Raw genomic sequence first — 22,145 nt, 5'->3', positions numbered from 1 at the left:
GTAGGCAACATTAGTTATAGTTACAGAGTAGAAAATCATAAACAAAACCTCAATGTTCGTTTTTAACGTTTGTTATGTACAACCCAGTGCCTTTAGAGGAACGGCCTTTGTGACCTTTCTTTCCACCTCTTCTGGACTTCTCCTCTGACATCACAAGCAGATTCCAGCCAATCAGATTCCACCTTCAAGCTAGATGCGATTTACAGTGACTGTTCATATTCGGCCAGCAAAAGAAATTTAGCTTTTTCTTTTTTTTTTCTTCAGTCAAATATGATTTGTAACGTATGAACAGAAAGTGGAACATTTTTGAGTCCTCTTTCTAGTCAGTTAAATATGAAAACACACACATGCAAGCACTTTAACCCCCGACTCATCCCCTCCGGACTGATTTAGAGTGCTTACAGTTGGACCCCTGCTTTGACCTCTGATGGCTCAGTGTAACTCCTGTGATACTGATCCACAGTCTCCATGTATGAGACTATTCTGCCTCTACACTCACCACAGTGTGTCTGTACATACACTCAGTGGCCATCAGTATTCAACATTTTTCCTCCTGAACACATTGAATTCTTTGAGGCGTGAATTCATCAAGGTGTTGAAAATGTTTTGTTCCGTGCTGGTTCGATAAAGTCGATGAATTCCTGCAGATCTTTTTTGGAGTGCCTGATGCTTGTGCTGTGGTTATCCCAAAGGGGCTCTACTGAGTCGAATGCAAGCAGCTGGAATTAACACAAGTTTCTGTCACAGTGCTGGATCTTGAGATGATGAGTGCTTTGTCACACAGCCATGAAGAGCTGCACCCGCACACTAACCATGCTTTTATAAACTGTGGCATTAAAAGCACAATATGTAACATTTCTGCATTGTCTAAAAGCGGCGACACCTATGTTATATAATTTGTTGAGCTGATACTTGAGTTATCCCAAATGTTTCCAACAATGTTCACACCAAGAGAAAAATGTAATCTATTCATTAATGTGGTCAGTTTACACCCTGTCATTACTGTAACGTCTGAGGAAACACCACACGTTACACCACACAGTGAGGAAGTAAGTCAGCAAACTAGCTAGCGGGCCACCCTGTTGTTTACTATTGCTTGTAGTGCTCACTTGCGATGGAGCATGACTATTCCACTCATTAAAAATAGTGGTTAACAATGTAGACAACAACTCCCATGATCCCACGCTACTTCACGGCATCATCAAACTCCCTCTTTTGTCATTGTTTTGACTGAGAGACCCATAGCAGCAGAAATGAAATCCTGTTGGGACTCTGAGCCAATAAAATTCCTTTAGATGCCACTACAGACAGCACGGGTCAACAGAAAGCCAAGATTCAAAAAGTCACACATGCACTGAGTACACGTCCTCACCAACAACCACACCGCAATCAGATCAAGCATTTTACTTTTTCTAATATTTTTGACCGAAAATAAGCAAACCTCTTGACCATATCTGCATGTTAGGACGCACGCTTTAACAGGCAGGTGTTCCCAATAAAGTGGCCTCCGAGTGTTAGTTCTGTACCGGCCTGCATATAACATTAACAGTGCAGTTCAGTGTTTGTGTGTGTGGTGGTAAAAGAGATCCCGAAGGTCCGACTAAACTGTGACAAGTAAACACAACACGGCTCGCCATCTTGCTCAACAAGGTGTCCAACATCACCCCGGTCGGTCAAGGTCAAAGGTCAAAGATCACAGCTGGCGCCTGGGGAGAGTGAGACGGGTTTTAAAGGTGTGTTCAAGTGCAGCAGGAATCACGTTCTGTGTGTGTGTGTGTGTGTGTGTGTTTTCCATGAAGTGACGTTTATGCTTGTACAAGCTTTGCACCTCTCGGGGATGAAACAGTGTTCTAACATAAACACACATACTGTATGACACATGGAGGTTTGCATGGTTTGGAGCTTTTTTTTTTTTAGTTTCTTTGTGCTGGGACGTCCAAATCAAACAAACCTCGAGCATGTTTTATGTCTGAAATTTGATTTGAGGAGAGTAAAGCTGCTGTCGGTAATCACAGCAGCTTTTACGCTCCTGCTCTGGCCCTAAATTCTATACTTATATCCACTCGTATCATCTGTATCGACCTTCAGACCAAGGCTTTGTCAGCAAACTTTTCTTTAGCATCACTCATATACACTTTGAACATTAAAGGAAACTAGACGATGAGGAAAAACCTCCCGTACATGCATGCACACACTCACAACCTTAGTGCTTTTTCTTTCCCTTGGACTTCCACACTATCTCTCCTTCTTTCTTTTATACACATTATAACGTTAATTCAAATATTTACGCATTCAGACACGTTTTTTTTTGTCAGTCTCACACACACGCACGTTAACACACATCTCACATTCAGCACAGAACAAAAGAAAAAAAACATGCACACTTACACACGTATCCTCTTTACATAAGCACATTCATGTACATACATAGAAAAAGAAAGGTATTGTTCAACGTAAATTAGAAAAAGCTCAGTTTTGAAAAGGCGTCTATTAGCTCTCGTACCTAAAACAAACATTTTACAGGGACTGGTTGGTTTGTGCCAGTAGTTTAGAGGGGAGCACGCAGAACAGTAAGGAAGGACGGAGTGTTTTCTTGTCTGTCCTGTCAGGACAGTGACAGTTCAGATGTCCTACCTTCCTTCTGCGGGTCTTTAATATCAGCAGTACAAAGACAGAACTAAATGAAGCATTTCTCTTTTTTTAACGCTTTTCTTTCTGTGGCCGGAGGAAGCACACTGTTTCTCTGGGCAAAGTGGTACCACTGTACTTCATCTTGTGTTTTTCAACCCCTTCTCATCAGCAAAGTTGGCTGTAGTCATTCAGGTTGGAGAGGGGTGGGGGTGGTTAGATCAGGAGGGATGGGAACAGGGAGACACAGAGAAACAAGTAACACAGTCTGTAGTAATGATCCTGGGGTTTAACGGTCAATGTTCAAGTTAAAGTTATGGCCCGGTGGGTTAAGTTAGGCGTCCAGAGGTCTCAGCAGACTGCACTGAGCTCCAGACCTGGTCTGGGTACATCTGGATGACGGGGTTATTCGGTTAGGTGGTCTCCTTGCCCTGGGTCCCAGTGACGGTCTTGATGGAGCTGAGCGTTCGGTTGAACCAGGTCTTCTTGGCGGCCTGCACCTCGTTGAGGGCCAGACCCAGGTGGTGCTCCAGGTCCTGATTGAAGAGGAAAGAAGAATCACTGTGACTATCACACTGAGCGACAGGGGTCCAAACAGGTTTGCCAGGAAATGAACGAAAAGACACATTTTGGCTCTTTTTTAAGACTGTGGATCTCTGTGTAAATTCCTACGATCTATTTTTGCCACTTTGCCTTTCCAATATCAGCAGCTTTAAACCCAATTCCCTTCCCACCCTTAGAAAATCCTATGAAAACCTCATCTTCCTCACTCACAGAGCTCTTTGTTGCTGCGGGTCAAAACCTTTTATCATTAACATTTCACTGTCTTCTGGTCTGGACTGTGTGTCTTCAAAGTCACGTCACCTCCACTCTTTGAAACCAGAACGTGAGTTGTTCTTAAACTCACCGATTATTTCCAGACTAACCGTTAAATGATTGAAGCTGTGCTCATGTACAATTTTAAAGGACTTCAACTGTGTAAAAGCTCTCCGTGTTCATAAGGCAGCTCTTTTGTAATTCTATTAGACGTTAATGCTGCTTCAGACACCAATGATCACAGCTTGTCATCAGTCATTTAGGAAATTCAAACTCATCAATAATGCGTCCGAGGTCTTGAACCATATCTTGCCGATAGCTTATTTTCTGCAGTGATTTGTGGAGCCTCTGCTGTTTTCTTGTGGTGTTCGTCAAAGGCTGTTGTGCAGGTGACCCTGCCTGTAACATGAAAGCAGGACGCCAAAACATCCCCCACCTACATGAACGCACTGGCTGGAAATGACCTTGTTTCAATTCACATCTCAGACTTTCCGTCTTTTTATAAAACCAGCAGCATGTTCCAATGAAACTGTCTTTGCCAGGTCAAAGTCGTGCTGAATGTGTCACCAGACTCACTGCCACAGCGGTGTGCTGCTAGCGTACCTGGATCTTGCACTCAGCTTCCACCAGCTGCAGTTTGGTCTGGGCTAGTTCCAGCTCCATCTCTCTGAGCTGGTTCTTCAAGCCCTCCTTCTCCTCATCCGTCTCCTCGGTCCCCCCAGCAGGTGCCGTGGTCACGGCGGCCCGTACGCGACCCTCTTTGTTGAAAAGAGCGCTGCACTTCTCGCAGCCTTCCACTTTGGACTAGAGGAGGATGGAAGAGAGAAAAGCTTAGAGAAAAAAACGAGCTAATAGCTGACTTTGAGTGAAAAACGTAAGAGATAAGTAAAAGCACTGTGAAAGAAAGATTATGGTTATTCTGGCTCCACACTAGAGGATAATTGGGCTGATTTTAGATCTGATTCATCCTCCCGACAGTCGCGGGGGCGTTCCTATTCGACGCCGGTCTGAGCAGATTATCTGGCCAAATGATCTTGTAGCGTGAGGCGCTTCCAGACATAATCTCAACGCTACCCCGATTCAAATATCAATACCAAACATGTTTGATATTTAGTTGAGAGCCTGTAGATAGACAGAAACAGCGATGGACTATTGAGCAGAAACCTGCCATAGCCAATGAGAACGAGCCAACCAGGACGCAGCAGTTAAACCACAGTTTATTTTTCATTCAGCAGTGGTTTTGCTCGAGCAGCGCGACAGCGAGGCAGAGCTTGAAAGCAGCCGTCTGATGTCAAAAACAATATTATTGACGAATTATTAAACTCAGAGCACAAATTACTGATTCGGGAGCGTGAATCATTAAACCAAGAGCACAATTTAGTAATCTGAGAGCATGAATTATTAAATCCAGAGCATGAATTACTGATTAGAGAGCACAAATCATTCAATCAAGAGCACCAATTAGTAATTCGAGAGCACAGATTTGTTTTTTTCTCCATGACACCTCCCGGGCTCCACAAGAAATAAGATGTAAGAGTGAGAAAATCACATTAAAGACTTCTTCTTCCTGGAAAGTCCATGAAAAGAAATCCAACAAAATGCATTGTGTGCAGTGGAGATAAGTGTGTGGACACTGAAGCTTATGAAAATGTAACACTGAAAGCCCCCCCCCCCCCCCAAAAAAAAAACGGACCAGCAGAAGACTCAAGCTGTCTAATGTGCAACCGAACCTATAATGTCTAAAACAAATGCAAACATCTAAAGCCAGCAGAGATATTTTTACAATTTGAAAGGAGACAGTGTGTTCTCTATCGTTACTGAAGCATGGCAGGTCATTAGTGCAGTAGCCATACACGCCAACTATGCTTTCCCTGTTCTGTCAGGGCTTCACTGCAGCCCGTTAGTCAAAGAGCTCTTTTTGGGCGCCCTTGTGTGTGATGAGCTATTATTGGGCACACAGCATTTGTACAAGCAGTGAGCAGGACATCACTGAGAGAACAGAGGCCGTACTGACTGTGCTGCTACACAACACCGCATTCAGGTACTTTTACTTGTTCACAGTTTTATAATGTCTAATGCTGTGGGAGCAGGATGCTAGCTTCGCCAGAGCTAAGCTATACTGGAGGTGTTAAAAGGTGGAACAATAGTCAGACTAAACCAAGATAATGCTGCAGCACAGAGACGTGAAGAAATGACTGCCAGACTTCCTAATGGTGGCGCCTTTTTGTTGAAATCATTGCAGATCAGTGCAGCATCTCCACAGCACCTCCATTCACAGTCAAGGTTGTGTGTCTTAGCAACAAGAACTGACCAGGTCGTCTGAAATATTCCCTCAAAATTAATATTTCATAACAAGATCACATTTCAGTTGGATTAAACTGTCAGCCGAGTTTAAAGCTGAACAGTAATTATCCATAACGTTTATAGGCTCATCACTGCAGAAGCAGATGAGAGCAATAATGAAGCAGCAGAGTGCCCGAAATTGTTTCTGTCGTCACTTTAAATAGAGTTCAGTGAATAACTATGTCAGTATATTATTTAAGCCTTTCTAATTAACACTGTTGTAACTCAACAATGATATATTATTCACTGCACCGCACTCATCTTTGTCCCCCCATCAGCTGTCAATGCATTTGCTGCAGCATTATAAGTAAAAAATAACATATAAAAAGCACAAGAACAAACAAACAAACATGATGATAAACACACACACACACACATATACACACACACACACACACACACACACACACAGAGGCTGCATCCTTTACAGGACTCGTCCTCGGTGCAATAAACCTTTTGTCTGTCCTTCCGTGAGTCCTTGGACAGTCCTGACACAGCTCTCTGCCAAAATGGCCTTTCTCCCAGCTGCAGTCTAAACAGTTTGCGAGGCAGGTGTGGAAGTGCTGCATGTGAGATGCCCGGCCCTGGCTCTTTGGCCTAACTCCTCATTCTTCCCCTACAGCTCTGATTTCACTGCCAGTCAACACAATGAGATGACAACATAGTTCCCAACACACCTGCGATATTGTGTGCGGTGACCGTGCCTCCGAACCACCACGCGGATATAAATAATCAGCTGTTACAGCAAGTGATAATATGGCTGTTTCTGGCTGTCATCCAGAATCATCTGAGCTCCAGTTAAATCGTTCATTTCTCAATTAGTAACTGTGTAACAGACACACACACACATACATTCATAGACTTGTGACTAATAGCTCTGTAATTACGCTTCCCATACAGCCCAGCATGTGAATCTACAGCATGTGTCTGAGCGCACTCAGCAGTGTTTGGAGGTGTGTGCGCTGGTGTGTAACATTCACCCGGATTTTCTCCAGCTCTCCTCGGTTGGCCGTCTGCTGCTTCTCCAGTCGTTCGCTCAGCTGGGAGCAGATCTGTGTGAACCACAGACAGAGACAAGTAAGTCTGTTCAGTTACAGTGCTTTCAGACAGTGGTCATAGGATGAAACAGAAATACTGAAAAACGTACATCTTTATAACATGAATTCATCAGTCAGTCTCACAGGTGTTTTTATCCACCTGATTTTATGCACAGAAAAATTTTTAGTTTTTAGACTTTGAGAAGGAAGATGATGTAGACAGGATGCAGACTGCATGAGGCACGTGAACCATGTGACTTAAAACGTCCACTGAAGAGACGCAGACTCGAGCATCAGCTCTGTGTGGAGCAATGAGGAGACTGTCACGTTCATCAAATTAAATTAAACACAAATGCCGTTTTCTACTTCTTCTTTTTTTTTCCACTGTGTGAGGCTTGACTGGCACTCGTTTAATCACATCATCTTGTCGCACCCTCTTCTTCTGCAGTGCCACAATCGCACCCGACTGGAGAGCTGTCACCATGGATGGACCAACCCTTAATAATGGCAGAACAGTAGTGGATGAAAACAAGCACTCATTTGCATTTTCTGCCTTTTTGTTTCGCAGATTTCTTCAAACTTTGGTTAAGAATTTTGCAATGCATTTGAATGGAAAACTAGCTACTGTAATAGAGACAAATGGTGAAGTGTTAACAGCTTCTTTTGATTTCCACCTCTCTGTTCCACCGTGCCCAGCCTTGTCTCTCTCTGTTTGAGCCTCTTGGTAAATCAGTCTTTGTGGCAGAGCCTTCATCCTCTTACTCTTACTGTAAGTCCATTAGCGGTGTCATAAGGTCCTGTTTTTCCAGCCGGGCTCACCGGATGTACACGAGTGATGCATGTGCATCCCTCCATATACCCAATCTCTTTCTCTCCTCCACCTCTACCTATAACCCCCCGCTACAAACATGCTGACAGACATACAAACACACACTCCCACACAGCTCGCCGACGAACAGAGATCGATGTGATGTGAGTCATCCTCGCCACTTCACTGCAGACAGATTCTCTCTCTCTATCTGCTCTCTGCATATCTTGGATTCCCTGTGGCATATACAGTATATCTTCTTCCTCCTCCTCCTCCATCTAGAGATCAATCTATATATCAAGCAGTGTATCTTTAGACGTGCAGATATCCATCTTTCTCTTCCTACATGCCTTTTAACTTTTTCTCCCATCATGCTCTCCTTCCTTTGCTCTCAGCATCCATTACTGAACCCATCTCTCTGCGTTCCCTTCATCACTACTGATCACTTATCCCTCCTGATTCTGCAGCTGCCCCCTTTGCTCTTTTACTCTCCTTTAATCTAACTAGTGCTACTAAATGGAGGCTGTACATCTTTAACTGGAGCTGCGGGGACCATTCTGTCTTCTGTCAGTTTTGTCGCCCACATGTAATGTAGGCATTTCATTATTTCTATCATTTTTATTTTCTGTAATTTGTAGCAGGGCTGAGAGGGACATGGTGAAGAATGGAGTGAAGTCAGGAAGCCTCATTGCTATACCCACTGCAGGCAGGCTTATTTAAATTCAGGATGAATGGGATAGTGGTTCTCTTCATTCTTACTCTTGTTTTTTTGTAATATAATAGATGCTGAGCTTGTTCCCGACAGTCCAGGCTCAAAACCCATGGGCCATTTTTTTATTTTGATGTTATTCATATTCTTTTTCCCCCCTCCGCAAACAATCTCAGTCTTATTTATTTGAAATGTTTTCCTTCAATAATTCATCTGGTCCCACTGTAACTTTACAGCCTGGGGAAATTTTGGTTTTCATCGTCAATAATGCACATGTACACAACGCAGGACGCTTACAGTATGCTTACAATGGGCTTATTTAAGCACATGCAGTTTTAATTGCTTTATCACACTCACAATATTTTAAACTAGAACTAGAAGCAGACAATTAGGGTGCAAATGCTCAGAGTATTTTAGTGTCCAGGGTCAAGATATGTGCAATCTGTATGAGATGAAATAAATACAATGCTAACAGGACACCAGAGACACGAGCACTGGCACACGTCGCTGTACCTGGCAAGTACCCGGCTAGCCTGAGTGCATCGACACTGGCTCCTCTCCTACAATGGGGATTACAATACACCACTCGACACTGCTTTTAGCTTCACCATTAACAGACGTTTCTCTGTCCTCGTGGGCTGGAGGGGTAATTAGAGCACAAAGCTCTTTTGGCTCAACTCCCGCAAAGAGAAACTTGGCATTGGCAGCCACTGAAATAGGAAAATGCTATTTGAAGAATAATTTGAGTTATCTGGGTTGGAAAACAATGCAGTCTATTTTGGGACATTCTTCAAGTTGTCAATCCCAGAGGATTGAGTGCTGCTGTCCTCCCTCTCTCCTCCACAGACTTCTGTTCATTTTTTCCCTCTCTCCATCTATCACCCCCTTCCTCCCTGTCACAAAAAGAACTATTTTTGCCATGCCCCGTTTTCACACTTAGCTCTGCTCAGCGCAGTTCTCAGCTGCATGTTGGCAATCTGTAGGCTGCTTTCACCCGTAATACACATGCAACCATCACATCCTCTCTCCTCTTTGACAGCTCTTGTCATCAGTGTTCAGATCTGCTGTCAATTCCCATCTGCTGCCAATATTTTTAGACTCAGGTGAAGTTAAGGTCTGTTTCTAAATTAGTCTTCTTGCTATTTCTGTCTAACCCCACAGGGACCGATAAGAGCTGGACTGTTACATAATGTGTCTGTGCTGATGATAATAGTACTTGATCTGGGTAGGTTTATATTTAAGCATTAAGTGACAAGACAAGATCTGAGAGGATGAAAATTGCTGTAAGAGGAATTCAGAGAGACTGCAACTTAAAATATGCTCGCAGTCATCAAAGGCTTGGGGTTCAGCTTTGGGACAGTTTGTAAAATTAGACGGTTCTGCTTCACAAAGGAGATGAGTGAATGAAAACAGATTGCTCTTATATTATTTTTAAATACATATGCCTAGTCCTGCCACGTTAATGGCTTGATCAGAGCTCAGATTTGAAAAGACAAGCCAAATAAGGAGAGATAAGTGGAGAGGAGGTGCTCAAAGACTCACTCCTCAAATATCCCGAGTTCAAGATGAGACACATGAAATGAGCCAAAACAAACAAAGCTTCGGTTTCATTTTCCTTAACTGATAACAACCAATAATCATTAATAGTTAATGTGTTAAATTTAGTTGTGGGATAGTTACGCAGTTCAGTAACTCACAAAATCGCTCCCTGTCCACCATGTTTATAGGTGTCATCCTTTAGCATCTTAAAGCAGAGCCTCTGGGTTATTCCCTTGGCACGCACGTCACCACAGCCTCTTCTCACCAACGCCGGCACATGATAGTTGAAAGTTTGGCTGAGTTTTATTTTGTTTCTACCAAGACTGAATGAAGTGTGTTTAATGATGATAAAATTACTGTTTCCGTGGAGTCTGGAGGCTTTGGCGACAGTAATGAAACAGCTGTTTCTGATGAAACAATACTCTTATCAAAAAGGTCTATCTCTGCAGCGATCCTTTCCATAACGTTGTCAGACATGTACAATAACAATCTGAGCCTGTGAGTGGCAAAAAACAAACACTATTGGTGGATGTACAGCAACGGTGCGTAAACACCCAGAGGGATTAAATTGCAGCTCATAATGTGGCTGCGGGCTGCAGCGCTCTCGCTAAACGCTGAAAAAAACTGTTGTCTCGATTAGTCACTTGGACACAAAAACATGGAAAAACAGGGTCCATAATTAGATCATTTGTGACCATAATTCCTCCCATTTGTCTGTGACAGTGACGTCTTCCAGCACGTGTAGACCAGGACGTCACTTCAATTTATTTCAAATTAAATGTGGGTCGAGTTGAAAAGAGCAAATAATTCAGCAACACACTACAGGACATTATTTCATTTGTTTATTTGTAATCTGTAGCTACGTAGATCTTTTAAAAAACATTGAAATGAAGTATGTCTTGTGCGTAGGTTAGCCCTCTTTGAGACATAATGCGCAAAAAATGTGGATCTGTGTGTTTTTTGAGGGGGAGTATCTGAACGTCATTTCAGGATAATTTTGCCAGTCCTCACTCTGAGGCTGGACTACGCTTTGCCCTCTACATCTCGCCTCAGCATGTCTCATTGACCGCTTCTTCCTCTGTTGCGCCAGTTGTTTTTCTGAACTACTGCCACTACTGGATGGTGAAGCACACCGCCTTGTGGAATAAAAGTGAATATATGTGATTCATTAACATTTCAACAACCAACAGTAGCAAAAATATGACAAATCCGTGCTCTCAGTGAAATTCACAGGCTGTCTTGAGCAGCCACTTGAGCAGAGTATGAGGAAGTGTCTTAATGATAATGACTGCTTGGCTCACTTAACATACCGTATGAACGGATCAGATGTTCAGTAAAGACAGAGCAGTTTCATAACAAAAGTAGATTCAGTTTTCATCCATGTTGTGCTCTGAGATATAAATGAACTGATGAAGTAACAAATCATCAGAGCGTTACTTGCTGCTGTGCAGAGATCGCCAACTGCTGGCAGCATCTGTTGGCGTCCTCTGAATTTTGATCCGCTCTGAAAAAAAAGCTGCTCCTTTCAGGTTAGGGTGAGTCTTCAAATCAAGCAACCTTTAAAATGTCACTAAATTAACACATGCAGTGACCCACAGAATGACTGGATGTTTGTATCTGATCATCACTTACAAGCGACTGCTACTGTCTAGATTTGCTAATTAAAGTGCACTCGCATCTTTAATTAGCAAAGCTTCTCTATTTTCCAAGCTTTCTTTATATTTTATTCATAAAATTCAGTCTAAGATTAGAATAAATTCTAAAACTCTTGAAATAATTTGTGTCCAGTTAACTTCTAGCTGTACAGATCTCAGCTGCTGGGCTTTTAACCAGAACAACGAGGTGTGACTTACCACAACACCTATTTTGGTCTCTTAACACTGGCTCACAGTAGGTCTTCGGATTGATTTAAAGATTTTATTGATTACCTTTAAGGCTCTTAATGGCCTGGTTCCTTGCTGTATTTCAGACCTTTTAGCTCCACATGGACCTGCGTGTAGCTTCAGACAATCAAGAGGCCAGATGTAAAACTTATATCGACAGCTTGTTCTGTGACTGTGGAATGACCTTCACATGGAGGACATAAAGCTCACTGACTCATCGTCAGATTTACTTGATCTATTCTTTTTTTCATCTGTTCATCGTCTTTTATTTTACTTAGATCTATCTTTTATTTACCTTTGTGTGGTTTGGCCTTTGCTTTTGATTATTGTTGGTTTTAAATGCATTGTTCTGTGAAGAGCATTCTTATATTTGCTGTACAAACAGGGATTATTAGTATTGATGTTTGTTGAACTAAAGCCCATCACAACAGCGACTTGTGGTATCTTAATGGCAATAGCAGAGAACATACAACACACCTCGAACATTAACTAGGATGTGTGACAGAGCATCCTCTGACGTGATTATAATGTTCCTCGTGTGTATCTTGATCCCTTTTATGTATTTTGTATTTATGTATTTCCATCATCTTCTTTTCTCAACTAACAGTTCTTGTTTTTGTTCTTCATTATTGGTAAATGTGTACACTTATAGAAAAGTATATATTTTAAGAACTTGTCTAGTTATATTTCTTTATTGGACGGTGTATTGATCACCACTTTAGGGGAGGTTAAGCAGATTGTAAAAGGGTTATAATGTTGTCTCTAAGCAGAAAATCAAGTGTTCAAAAAAAGTCTGAAGGAAACTGCTGTGAATCTGCCGAAGTTTACGATTTCACTTCTCTAAAATGTTGTGAGGAAAAACACACTTCAGCAATATGATTTAAACAGCAAGGCTGATACCGCTGTGTACGCAAAGAGGAAGGACTCAATGTTGTTATCAGACATCTTAATTCAAGTGATTTTCATAGAAGTAAATTTTGAGGCACAAGTTTCAGATAAACAGTACATACCTGCTTATATTCTCCAATAATGGAGCCATTCTTCTTAATCTCCGATTCCGACTTATCAAGCTCTCGTCTGCACATCTCCTTCAGCTGTGGAAAGACACACACACACACACACGCACACACACACACACACACACACACACACACACACACACAGATACTGTTAGGCTGTTGCAGGGCAGAGACCAAGGACAGAAGCCGAGTCAGAGGCCCCAGAGACCATGTGAATGCTGTGACATGTAAAGAAGACGGAGTAAGGTATTGGCAGATCTGCAGCTCGGGGCAAAGTCCTGTCCTCCACACAACCTCTATGCAAGCACATAAATCACTCACAGCTGCACCTACACATTCAAGAAGACAGGAGACATTTGGAGGACAGTGTTCAACATGCATGGGAACAGAGGGCAGCAGGTCTGTCGTCCACCTCAGAGGGATTCTGCACTGAACTCAGAAAATCAACATCAAAGACGAACATGACGACCTTTGACTGCGGTGGTCCCGCCATAGATGCCTCCAGTGTAGGTTCTGTTTTGTAGATGAGCGTCAGACTTAAATTGCTGACATCAGCACCACAGCGCTAGATGCACATGATGGAGCTGTCTTGGGTTTTGATTGTATTCTTTCATTTACTCTGTGATGCAGAGCGATGAAGGGAAAGCTGACGGTACATCCAGGAAACAAATTTCGGAAAGTGTCATCATGGAATAGAAGATAAGCGCGGTGCAATTGCTGTGTCCATGTTCATTCATTCATACTGAGCGGCAGTCTCAGGTAACAGAAGGCCTGCAGTGCAACGGCTTTGCTAGATGTGTGTTACTGAAAAGGAGCAGACGACTGACAGTCTTTTTAAAACATCCTTAATGTTGTTTCACTAGCAACAATCTTCAACAGCATCAGAAGCTCGTGGGAGAAAACACAAACAACCTGATCGATCACAGCTCTGACAGTCCACATGTGGAAGCTCTGCTGCTAGTGCAGCCCTGAAGAGAGTTAACTAAGGCTGTCGAAAAATATTCAAAATTCAATTATACATTTGAATTGTTAATTAAAAGACGCAGATATTCCATAGTGGAAACTAATATTCAATGGTGGAAAAAAAAGCAGCACTACTGAGGATGTTCTTGTGGGCCGGGGGTGCTGCTCTCAATCTGTCTGCATGACAGACAGGAGCAACACAAGCAGAGTTCCCGTTCTGCACTGACGTCTTAACTACAGACACCAGGATAAAAAGCGCCTGATTGTCGGATCTAACCTGTGTAGACTCTTCCTCCAGTCGCCTCTTCTCGTCCTCAGAGTCCACCAGCTTCTGTTTGGTCAGCAGCAACTCTTTATTCAGGGCATCTGCCTTCTCCTCAGCCTGACACACACACACAAAAAACACACACACGGGAAAATAAGCCAATGTTGACGAGGTCACTGAAAGTTAGACTTGCCCTACTTTCTTCTTGGTTTTCTCTCTGTACCTTCTCTTTTTCCAAGGTAAGTGAAACAATGATGCACACAAATGTGCTCCCTGCCTTACACACACACACACACACACACACACACACACACACACACACACACACACACACACACACACACACACACACACACACACACATTTCAATACCGTGTAAATAAAGGATTTTCTACATGTATGTGTTTTATGTTGCATAAACAGTCTTTCCCTCTCCCTCATGTTGTTTCAGTTCTTGCACAATTGTTGCCACATATGCACACTTGCTTCTGTTAAGTTCCTTTATAGAAGTGAGGACTCTCATTCTAATACAGATCTGTTCACACACACCTACAAAATTGCACAAATATCTACTTTCTCTTTGGCTTACGTTGTCGAGGTCTTTGCGCAGGGCTATCTTGCTGCTGACTAGTTCATGTGCCAGGTCGTCATTCTCCTGCTCCAGACGCATGTTGGCCTCTTGCAAGCGACGGTTCTCCCGCTGGACGGAGGGAGAATAAGTCACAGAGAGAGAAGGAGAAAAGGAGGAAGAGGGCAGGAGAGACAAGTCAGATAAAGAGTGAGAGAACAAAACAAAAGAGCATATGAATGGAGAGAAGTGAGGGTACATGAAAATGAAAGGACAGAGTTGCAAGTGAATGTGTCAGCATCTCTTCCTGACTCAGTAGTTTCTGGAGTAATGCAACCATACACAGTGAGATTGTGCAAAAGTTGCTCAGGTGAGAATGTAATGTTTAACAGGGTATAACCTGTTTGTATATCATTAACAGCAACAGACAGCTGTATTGACAACTGACATGCATGTAAAATATTATCCTAGACAGGCACAAGAGTGAGAGGGATAAAATATAGATATTATGAAATCTTGAACTTCCCAAAAAAAGGTGTTAAAAACTGTGGAAAAGTTTTTATAACTAGGATGCCACTGTGTTCAGTTTAGCCAACTTTCTTGCACGGTGGTTTGTGCGCGAGTCTTCTATTGCAAATAACACACACTTCCAAGTAGCTGCTGTTCATTGACTCAACAATTGATGAGTTATTTTCAATGCCCTCATGCTAAAATAGGACAAAGGTTGGAACAGGGAAACAGGGAAAAAGGGATTCAACTACCTAGATAGAGATTTGCAACTGTGATCTGAAATAAGCTTTCATATCTTAAGTCAAGCTATGATAGTTTGAAAGAACCAATATGACAGCAGCCAGCTTTATCAAGTTGTAGCTTTAGGAGTGTATCTTGGATAGCAATAATACAACCACATCATACCACTTTTGACATATTAAAAATGGTATTTGCTTTTTAGAAGCATGTTTTAAGAGCAAACAGAGCAGAAGTTCAGTCACTGTAACTGATGATCTTGTACCGTATCCAACCAGCCCGTCACCCTTGAGATGACTTATGGTGTACAATTAATGGCTTTTTTGGTGCCGTGCAGTTTTTCTTTTTCACGAACAAGGACCGTCAAGGTCTACAGTGTAAAGTATATATATAAAAAAAAAAAAAGCTTTATTCTCTTCAGTGGAAAATCTGTCAGAATATGGTGGTGGTTTTAACACTGTGTAGTAATAATAAAGTATTAACACAAGCCATTATCTGCGGCAAGGAGTTGGAGAGTAGAGACATCAAACGTAATACTCTGGATACTAAAACAGCCAAACTAAACTATATAAATATAAATTTAATTTTAGAGCAGCACTTTAAAGATGCCACAGGATTCCCGCTCTCACCAGGAGAAGAAGAAGATATAACTTCATATCAAGTTTATGTTTATTTCATAGGGAAGCGGTTGAATATTTCATGCTTCATGCGCCCATGAGAATATTGCGCACTCATACCTCGTATCTTTCGATGGGGGCCTCCTGCTGCTCCTGCTGCTCCCTTATAGTGTGGTACTCCTTCTCAAATTTCTTCAGTTTTTTCTGGCTGATCTGTTGGACAGCGAGAGCAGAAAAAAACAAATGTTTGGCACTCATCCACTGTGTCACACATGAAGAATTACACTAATAACTGCAATTCTACACATGATGAGAAGTGTAAAGTGTAAACTAGCACAATAGTCTTTGGCTCGTGCACTAAAGGACGCTGCCAGACAAGAGTCTTTCTAATCTTTTGTAAACAAGGACACGAGATTTCTAATCTTTGCTGGACGGTGTCGTTCCTTGGTTCAGTCCAGCCTTTGAGTAGGATGTACTGGAACATTATGCAGAGATTATAGGTTTGGTACTGTTAACTTCTGTCTAACAAGCTGGCTTTGCAGGGATATCCTAGTCCACAAGTGTACATGTGTATATGTACTTTAATGGGTGATTGACATAACATTGTATAATGAGTTACACACTTTGTAGCTTTTGTGTTGTGTTACTGTTACTCTGAAGGAACCTGAAATTTAAGCAGTTCACACTCTGTATCGTCTTGTTTTTGAAGCTCAGTACACAGAGTTCAGGTTCAGCGGTACACCTCTGATTACCCAAAACAGTGTCCCATTTAAACACACACACACACACACACACACACACACACACACACACACACACACACACACACACACACACACACACACACACACACACACACACACACACACACACACACACACACACACACACACACACACACACACACACACACACACACACACACGTACAGTCACATCCATGCCAACAGTTCCAGTTTGCACACACACTGCATTTAGGCAATCCCATCAACAGGCCTTTCACTGGCCGGCCGCTGCCTTACATTGGGCTTTTTAAAAGAGACAGCTAGCACACAATGAACACTATGTGCCTGATTTTCAGCATGGAAGAGAGAACCAACACTGTGTACAAGACTTGCTTGTCCATTTTGTGGATTTTAATGCATCTAGTAATGGCTGCAGCATCAGTGCACCGCTGTGTTTGCGTGCATGCTGGTAGGTGTCTGCAGTATCATACGACAGTAAATGAGATGATCCAAATACTTGCAGTGCTCTTCTCCTAATGATGCTCGCAGAACTGGGGCAGCATGGCCCATATGTTGTCCTGCTTTAAGTGTGTCTCTGTATGTGTGTGTGTGTGTGTGCTCTTGGATGGTGTTTGGTTGCACATTCTGCTCTGTAAATGAGAGACAAACAAGAAGGAAGAAAAAGTACAAGAGTTCATTCGGGGCAGGAGTTGCCTCATCCATCTCTTCTCTCATTCAGCGTTGACTGACAGCAGGGTCCCCACAAGTTAGTACTTAGAGAGGCAATTAGGAACACAGAGCAACTATGAGTCTCTCAAGCATAATTATATTAAATATTTCTCATCTTGCAAGTCCTGGATCAATTATAAATTACCTGTGCAGTCCCCTTAGTATTGCTTTGCTGTTTAAAGTAGACTAACAGCAAAAAGAGGCACACTGAGTAACCACCTGCTCTGTCTCAGGTGATTTGCTGATCACTCTTTGTTCTCCTGCACCAAAACACCTATTAAAAGCTTTCTTCTTGGCTACTGCTCAGTTGCTGCAGCACGAAAAGCAACCATTTGAAAATCTTCCAAAAGTTGAACACAGCAGCAGGAGAACTGTAACTGTCTGTAGCTGTTAACTGGATGCAAATACCTACACATTCGTGCTCATATGCATTAGATAGAAAGTAGAGAGCACAAACACGTCGGTAAACAAAAAAACTGCATTCATGATTTTCTTTTAAATTCCCGCAGCGATTTGCATGTATTAGCTTTAGAAGTCAAAAGGGGTGCAGACAAAAAGACAAAGTAGGTGAAACAGTTACACACTAAGCCAACATAAATGACCCCAGTTTCACCCCTGGATTGTCGACTGAATACATTTTGTGACTAGACTGTAGTTTATGACTGTCTTCATCACATATTCGCTAAGAAAATATTCAAATGATAATGACCTTTGACCACAATTACTAAGTTAAGTAGTTTAAAGAGTCTTTCTCTTAACATTATCCACTAGAACTCCCATAGACACAGAACAACCTTTTCCTTTCCTCTTCTTAAGATAGGATCACTATAATCCTGAGTCCGCTTTCACGGTTTTATGTTAATTCCACCACGGGGGTGATAAAGCAGGGGAGGAAGGAGTCAACAGTTCAAAGGGTCAAGGACCATGATGTTCAGCCTAAGCCTCTGGTGTATGAATAAAATCTGTGAACAAAAAGATAGGAAAGTAGTTCAAGTGTGATAATCAAAAATTTGAGTCTGTTTTAAAACAGCATCATGAGACATCTGGTAAATCTGAGCTAAAATGGGCAATAAAGTTAGAGCCTCTGGCAGCCCAGAAAGATTTGTGCTCCGATCAGAACTGCAGTATCATCAGTCAATGAGGCCACAGCAGTAATCTGGTCAGTTAATCCCCCTACAGTGGCATCCAAGTTTCAGATTATGTTACCTTGACTCAGATTTGATTTCCAGCTCCAACGTTAGAGGTACTCACTGAGGTCAATCGTCCAAATGACTTCTTGGAATTATTTTCTCTTGCCAAATAATGTGCTGGAAATAACCGGCCCAAACTCATGATCTAAGTTCAGAACTGATGCCTCTAAGATGAGCACTGAATCATCATCAAGTGCACAGAAAATCCAGTTGTCTCTGATTTAGTTCAATTAGATATTCCTCTGCCTGGGGGGGAGGGGCTCTTTGACGGTCTCACTCTGCCGTCCACACGTCTAACTGACAACCAAAAAGCCCAAACCTCCCTCCATGCTTGCTCCTTTGCAGAGTTTGTACTGATAAATATCTCTGCCCAAAGTTACCTTCAAAGTCAGGCCCTCTAAACTAGGCCAGGCTGTTCAAAACAGGTCAGGACACAGGTGTGTGAGTGTGTGCGCATGCAAGAGACAGAGATGGAGAGAGAGAGGTGTGTGTGTTAAACTCAATTTAAGGCTCAAAAGTGGCCCCTAGTGGAATATAAGGAGCAGTGCTGGACGACGCAGAGGCTTTATTCATTCATTCAATCCATGACATTTTAACTTGGTTATCCAAGCAGACACACTGTACTGACAGCCTACTCTGAACTCACCTTCATGCTACAGGCCAGCTCCATCAGTTTCTTTGCATTTTCCTCAGAACGGTACCTCTTCGGAACCGGGACACGAAAGAATTTGAGCGCACCCTCGAAGTCTGTTTGGATCAGATCGTCTTTCGAAGTCTGAGGAAAAGAAGGATGGAAACACAAAGGGCAAAAATGTATATAAGCTATTGAATGTTTGAGCTTCACTGTGTAGAATGATGTTTGTGCAGTTTGACACTAGAAGGCTGAAAGTGTAAATTTTCTCTGTGCTCACTGACACACAGCACATACATTGAGAGTGGACTTCATAGTTAAGCAGGAGACATCCTGTGTACAGCAGACATTTATGTATACCTTCATACACGTGTGGGGGGATCTTTCAAACGAACTGGACACGATAATGGATAATGACGGCTTTGTGAGAAACCAGCTAGTCTTCGACAAAAATCATGTGCGCTGTTTCCAGCACAAACAGCGGGGTGACGTGCCTGCATCTGCTCACATGTGCAGACATGTAAAATCCTTCCATGGTTTGATTTTCTTTTGGTGCTTGCTGTGCGTTTAGGTTCCTACTCAGTGCTGAGTTTGGCAGTGTTGTTGTTATGTGAGCGTGTGTGTGTTCGTATTTGTGTGCTAGCTTACCTTCAGAAGTGCCAAGGCTACATTGAAGATCACACTGATGCCCTGAAAATAGACAGAATTTCAGATTCATGGTGTATGGAGCAATTGAGTTACTGTGGGAAGAAATTAACGTAAGATGGATTTAAGTATGAAAAAATGAATATTTTAGTTGTGTTCATGTGTATGCGCACAAACAGCGCACACTGAAGAGCTTTTGCTGTGTAATTGACTTACTCCAAAGTATTAAAGCTTCATGGGGAAGGAGCTGATTAAGTACAAATTTAAGATCTCTCCACAGATGTTGAGGAATTAGTGGGCAAACTTAAAGATATCCAGAGACACGGCACTTCTTCACCTTAGTCTGAGGCTGAGTGTGATCTGAAGCAGGCTTTTCTCTCTGTATTTGGATCAGTCCATCATTTCCTAAGTCATGGAACAGCGTCCCAGTTCCTGCTGCTGTGATGCATCATTACAGCATCACAGTACCATGCATCACCATATTATTCAAGTGACAAATGGGACTTGGTTTCCACCAGATGTAGAGCTTGACATTCAGGTCAAAAAACTATTTTAGTCTCGTCAGACATGAAATCCTTTTCCCCACGCTCCCTGAGTCCTTCAAGTGGATGTTTTTTTTACTGACTTTGGCCTAACAGGCAGCTCCAGGAAGAATGTTCATCGTTCCAAACTTATATCACTCAATACTTCACTTCAAACTTTATTCCTATGTCAACACCTGGGGGCTTTAATTTGTCTTTCAAAAAATCAGTCAGCAGAGACAACACATTAGGGCTGTCGATGAATATTCTGAATTCAAATTTTGATTTGAATTGTAAAAAAGAAATGCAGACATTCAACTGTGACAATGAACGTTAAACTATGAAAAAAGTAGCAATGTTTCGTCAGCTGCACTGAAATGCATTGAATGAACGACAGGAGTCACAAAAGCAGAGTTTCTGTTGTCCAGTTCTAAACTTTTTTTTGGTTCATATTTGAAAAAAAGTGTGTTTTTGCGATGATAAAATTACTGTTTCTGTAAATGGGGTCTAGTGGCTTTGGCAGGATGTGATATGTCTAGTTAAACAAAACTACTCTTGATCTTTGAGAGCAAGGTCTATCTCTGCAGCGATTCTTTCCATAACGTTGTCAGACACTAATTATAACAATCTGAGCCCATCAGTGGCAAAACCAAACTTTTGTAGCGGACATACAATGACAGTGCACAAACATACTGACGGATTACAGCTGTCTCCATTAGCAACTTGGACACAAAGACATAGAAAATAGGGTCCATAATCAGTAAATATTTGTCTGGAAATTCTCCCATTTGTCCGGGACACTGAAGTCTTCCAGAACACGTGGACCAACACCAACTGTAAACTCCGCACTGCACATGTCACTTTAATTGATTGAAGATGAAATGTAGGTCAAGCTGAAACAAGTGAATAATTCAACAATGCAGTAAAGGTACTCTTTTAAAATACCTGTCTATGTTGAAACGACATTCAAGTAGCATGACCCTCACTGTATTGTCCTGTTGTCTCTCTAAGGCCATGTAAATATATCCTTTATTTAACCAGGTAAAAGCCTCATTGAGATTACAATCTCTTTTCCAAGAGTGACCTGGCCAAGAAGACAGCCCAACAACATTATCACAAAAAAAAACAAATACAACAATACGCACAGACATAAAACAACTGTTAACCACAAGGGTAGAGGTCAATAATGATAATCAAATAATAATAATAACAGCAAAGAGAGGGGGTAAATAAAATAGAAGCAGAAGAGTTCAAAAACAGTTACATTGATCAAGGGAGTTTTCCTCTCGATCCCTCATTATGGCCTTGAATTCCCTCAGACAGATCAGCTCTGATAATTTCAGATCAGTCTGTAGATTATCCCAAGAGGAGGGAGCAGCATATTTAAAAGCTTTTTTCCCAACTTCTGTTCTAACTCTGGGAACCACCATGTGTAGAATGGACTGAGATCGAAGGCCATATTGATTTCGATTTCCACACATGTAGGAGGAAAGATATGGAGGGACTAGGCCAAGAATGATTTTATATATGAAAGTTAACCAATGTGAAAGTCTGTGTACATGGAGGGACGGCCATTTAGCAGTAACATATAAAATACAATGATGAGTGCGGTTTCCACAGCAAGTAATAAAATGCAAAGCACAGTGGTATACAGCATCAAATTTGTTGAAGTGCAGATCTGAAGCATTCAAAAACAACAGGTCACCATAATCCAGCAAAGGTAAAAAAGTTGCTGAAATCAAATACTCCCTTGTTTTGAGGGA

General features: G+C 42.1%; 1 protein-coding gene across 3 annotated transcripts in view; it reads right to left on the bottom strand.

Moving 5' to 3' along the window:
• Window positions 1–242: 242 nt before the first annotated feature.
• LOC139348358 (rab GTPase-activating protein 1) overlaps window positions 243–22,145 on the bottom strand; it is a 73,436-nt gene continuing 51,533 nt past the window's right edge. For all 3 annotated transcript variants that reach the window (XM_070988366.1, XM_070988364.1, XM_070988365.1), the window contains 9 exons: window positions 19,865–19,906; window positions 19,232–19,360; window positions 16,063–16,155; window positions 14,600–14,710; window positions 14,023–14,127; window positions 12,774–12,857; window positions 6,768–6,839; window positions 4,048–4,248; window positions 243–3,164 (listed from right to left, as the gene is read on the bottom strand). In XM_070988366.1, coding sequence (XP_070844467.1) covers window positions 3,042–3,164; window positions 4,048–4,248; window positions 6,768–6,839; window positions 12,774–12,857; window positions 14,023–14,127; window positions 14,600–14,710; window positions 16,063–16,155; window positions 19,232–19,360; window positions 19,865–19,906 — 960 coding nt within the window. In that variant the 3' untranslated portion in view covers window positions 243–3,041. The remainder of the gene's footprint in view (window positions 3,165–4,047; window positions 4,249–6,767; window positions 6,840–12,773; window positions 12,858–14,022; window positions 14,128–14,599; window positions 14,711–16,062; window positions 16,156–19,231; window positions 19,361–19,864; window positions 19,907–22,145) is intronic.

Source organism: Chaetodon trifascialis, chromosome 20, assembly GCF_039877785.1.
Source record: "Chaetodon trifascialis isolate fChaTrf1 chromosome 20, fChaTrf1.hap1, whole genome shotgun sequence".
Taxonomy (NCBI): Eukaryota; Metazoa; Chordata; class Actinopteri; order Chaetodontiformes; family Chaetodontidae; genus Chaetodon; species Chaetodon trifascialis.
The sequence above is the reverse complement of the archived record's forward strand: the minus strand, read 5'-3'. Positions and strand labels throughout refer to the sequence as shown.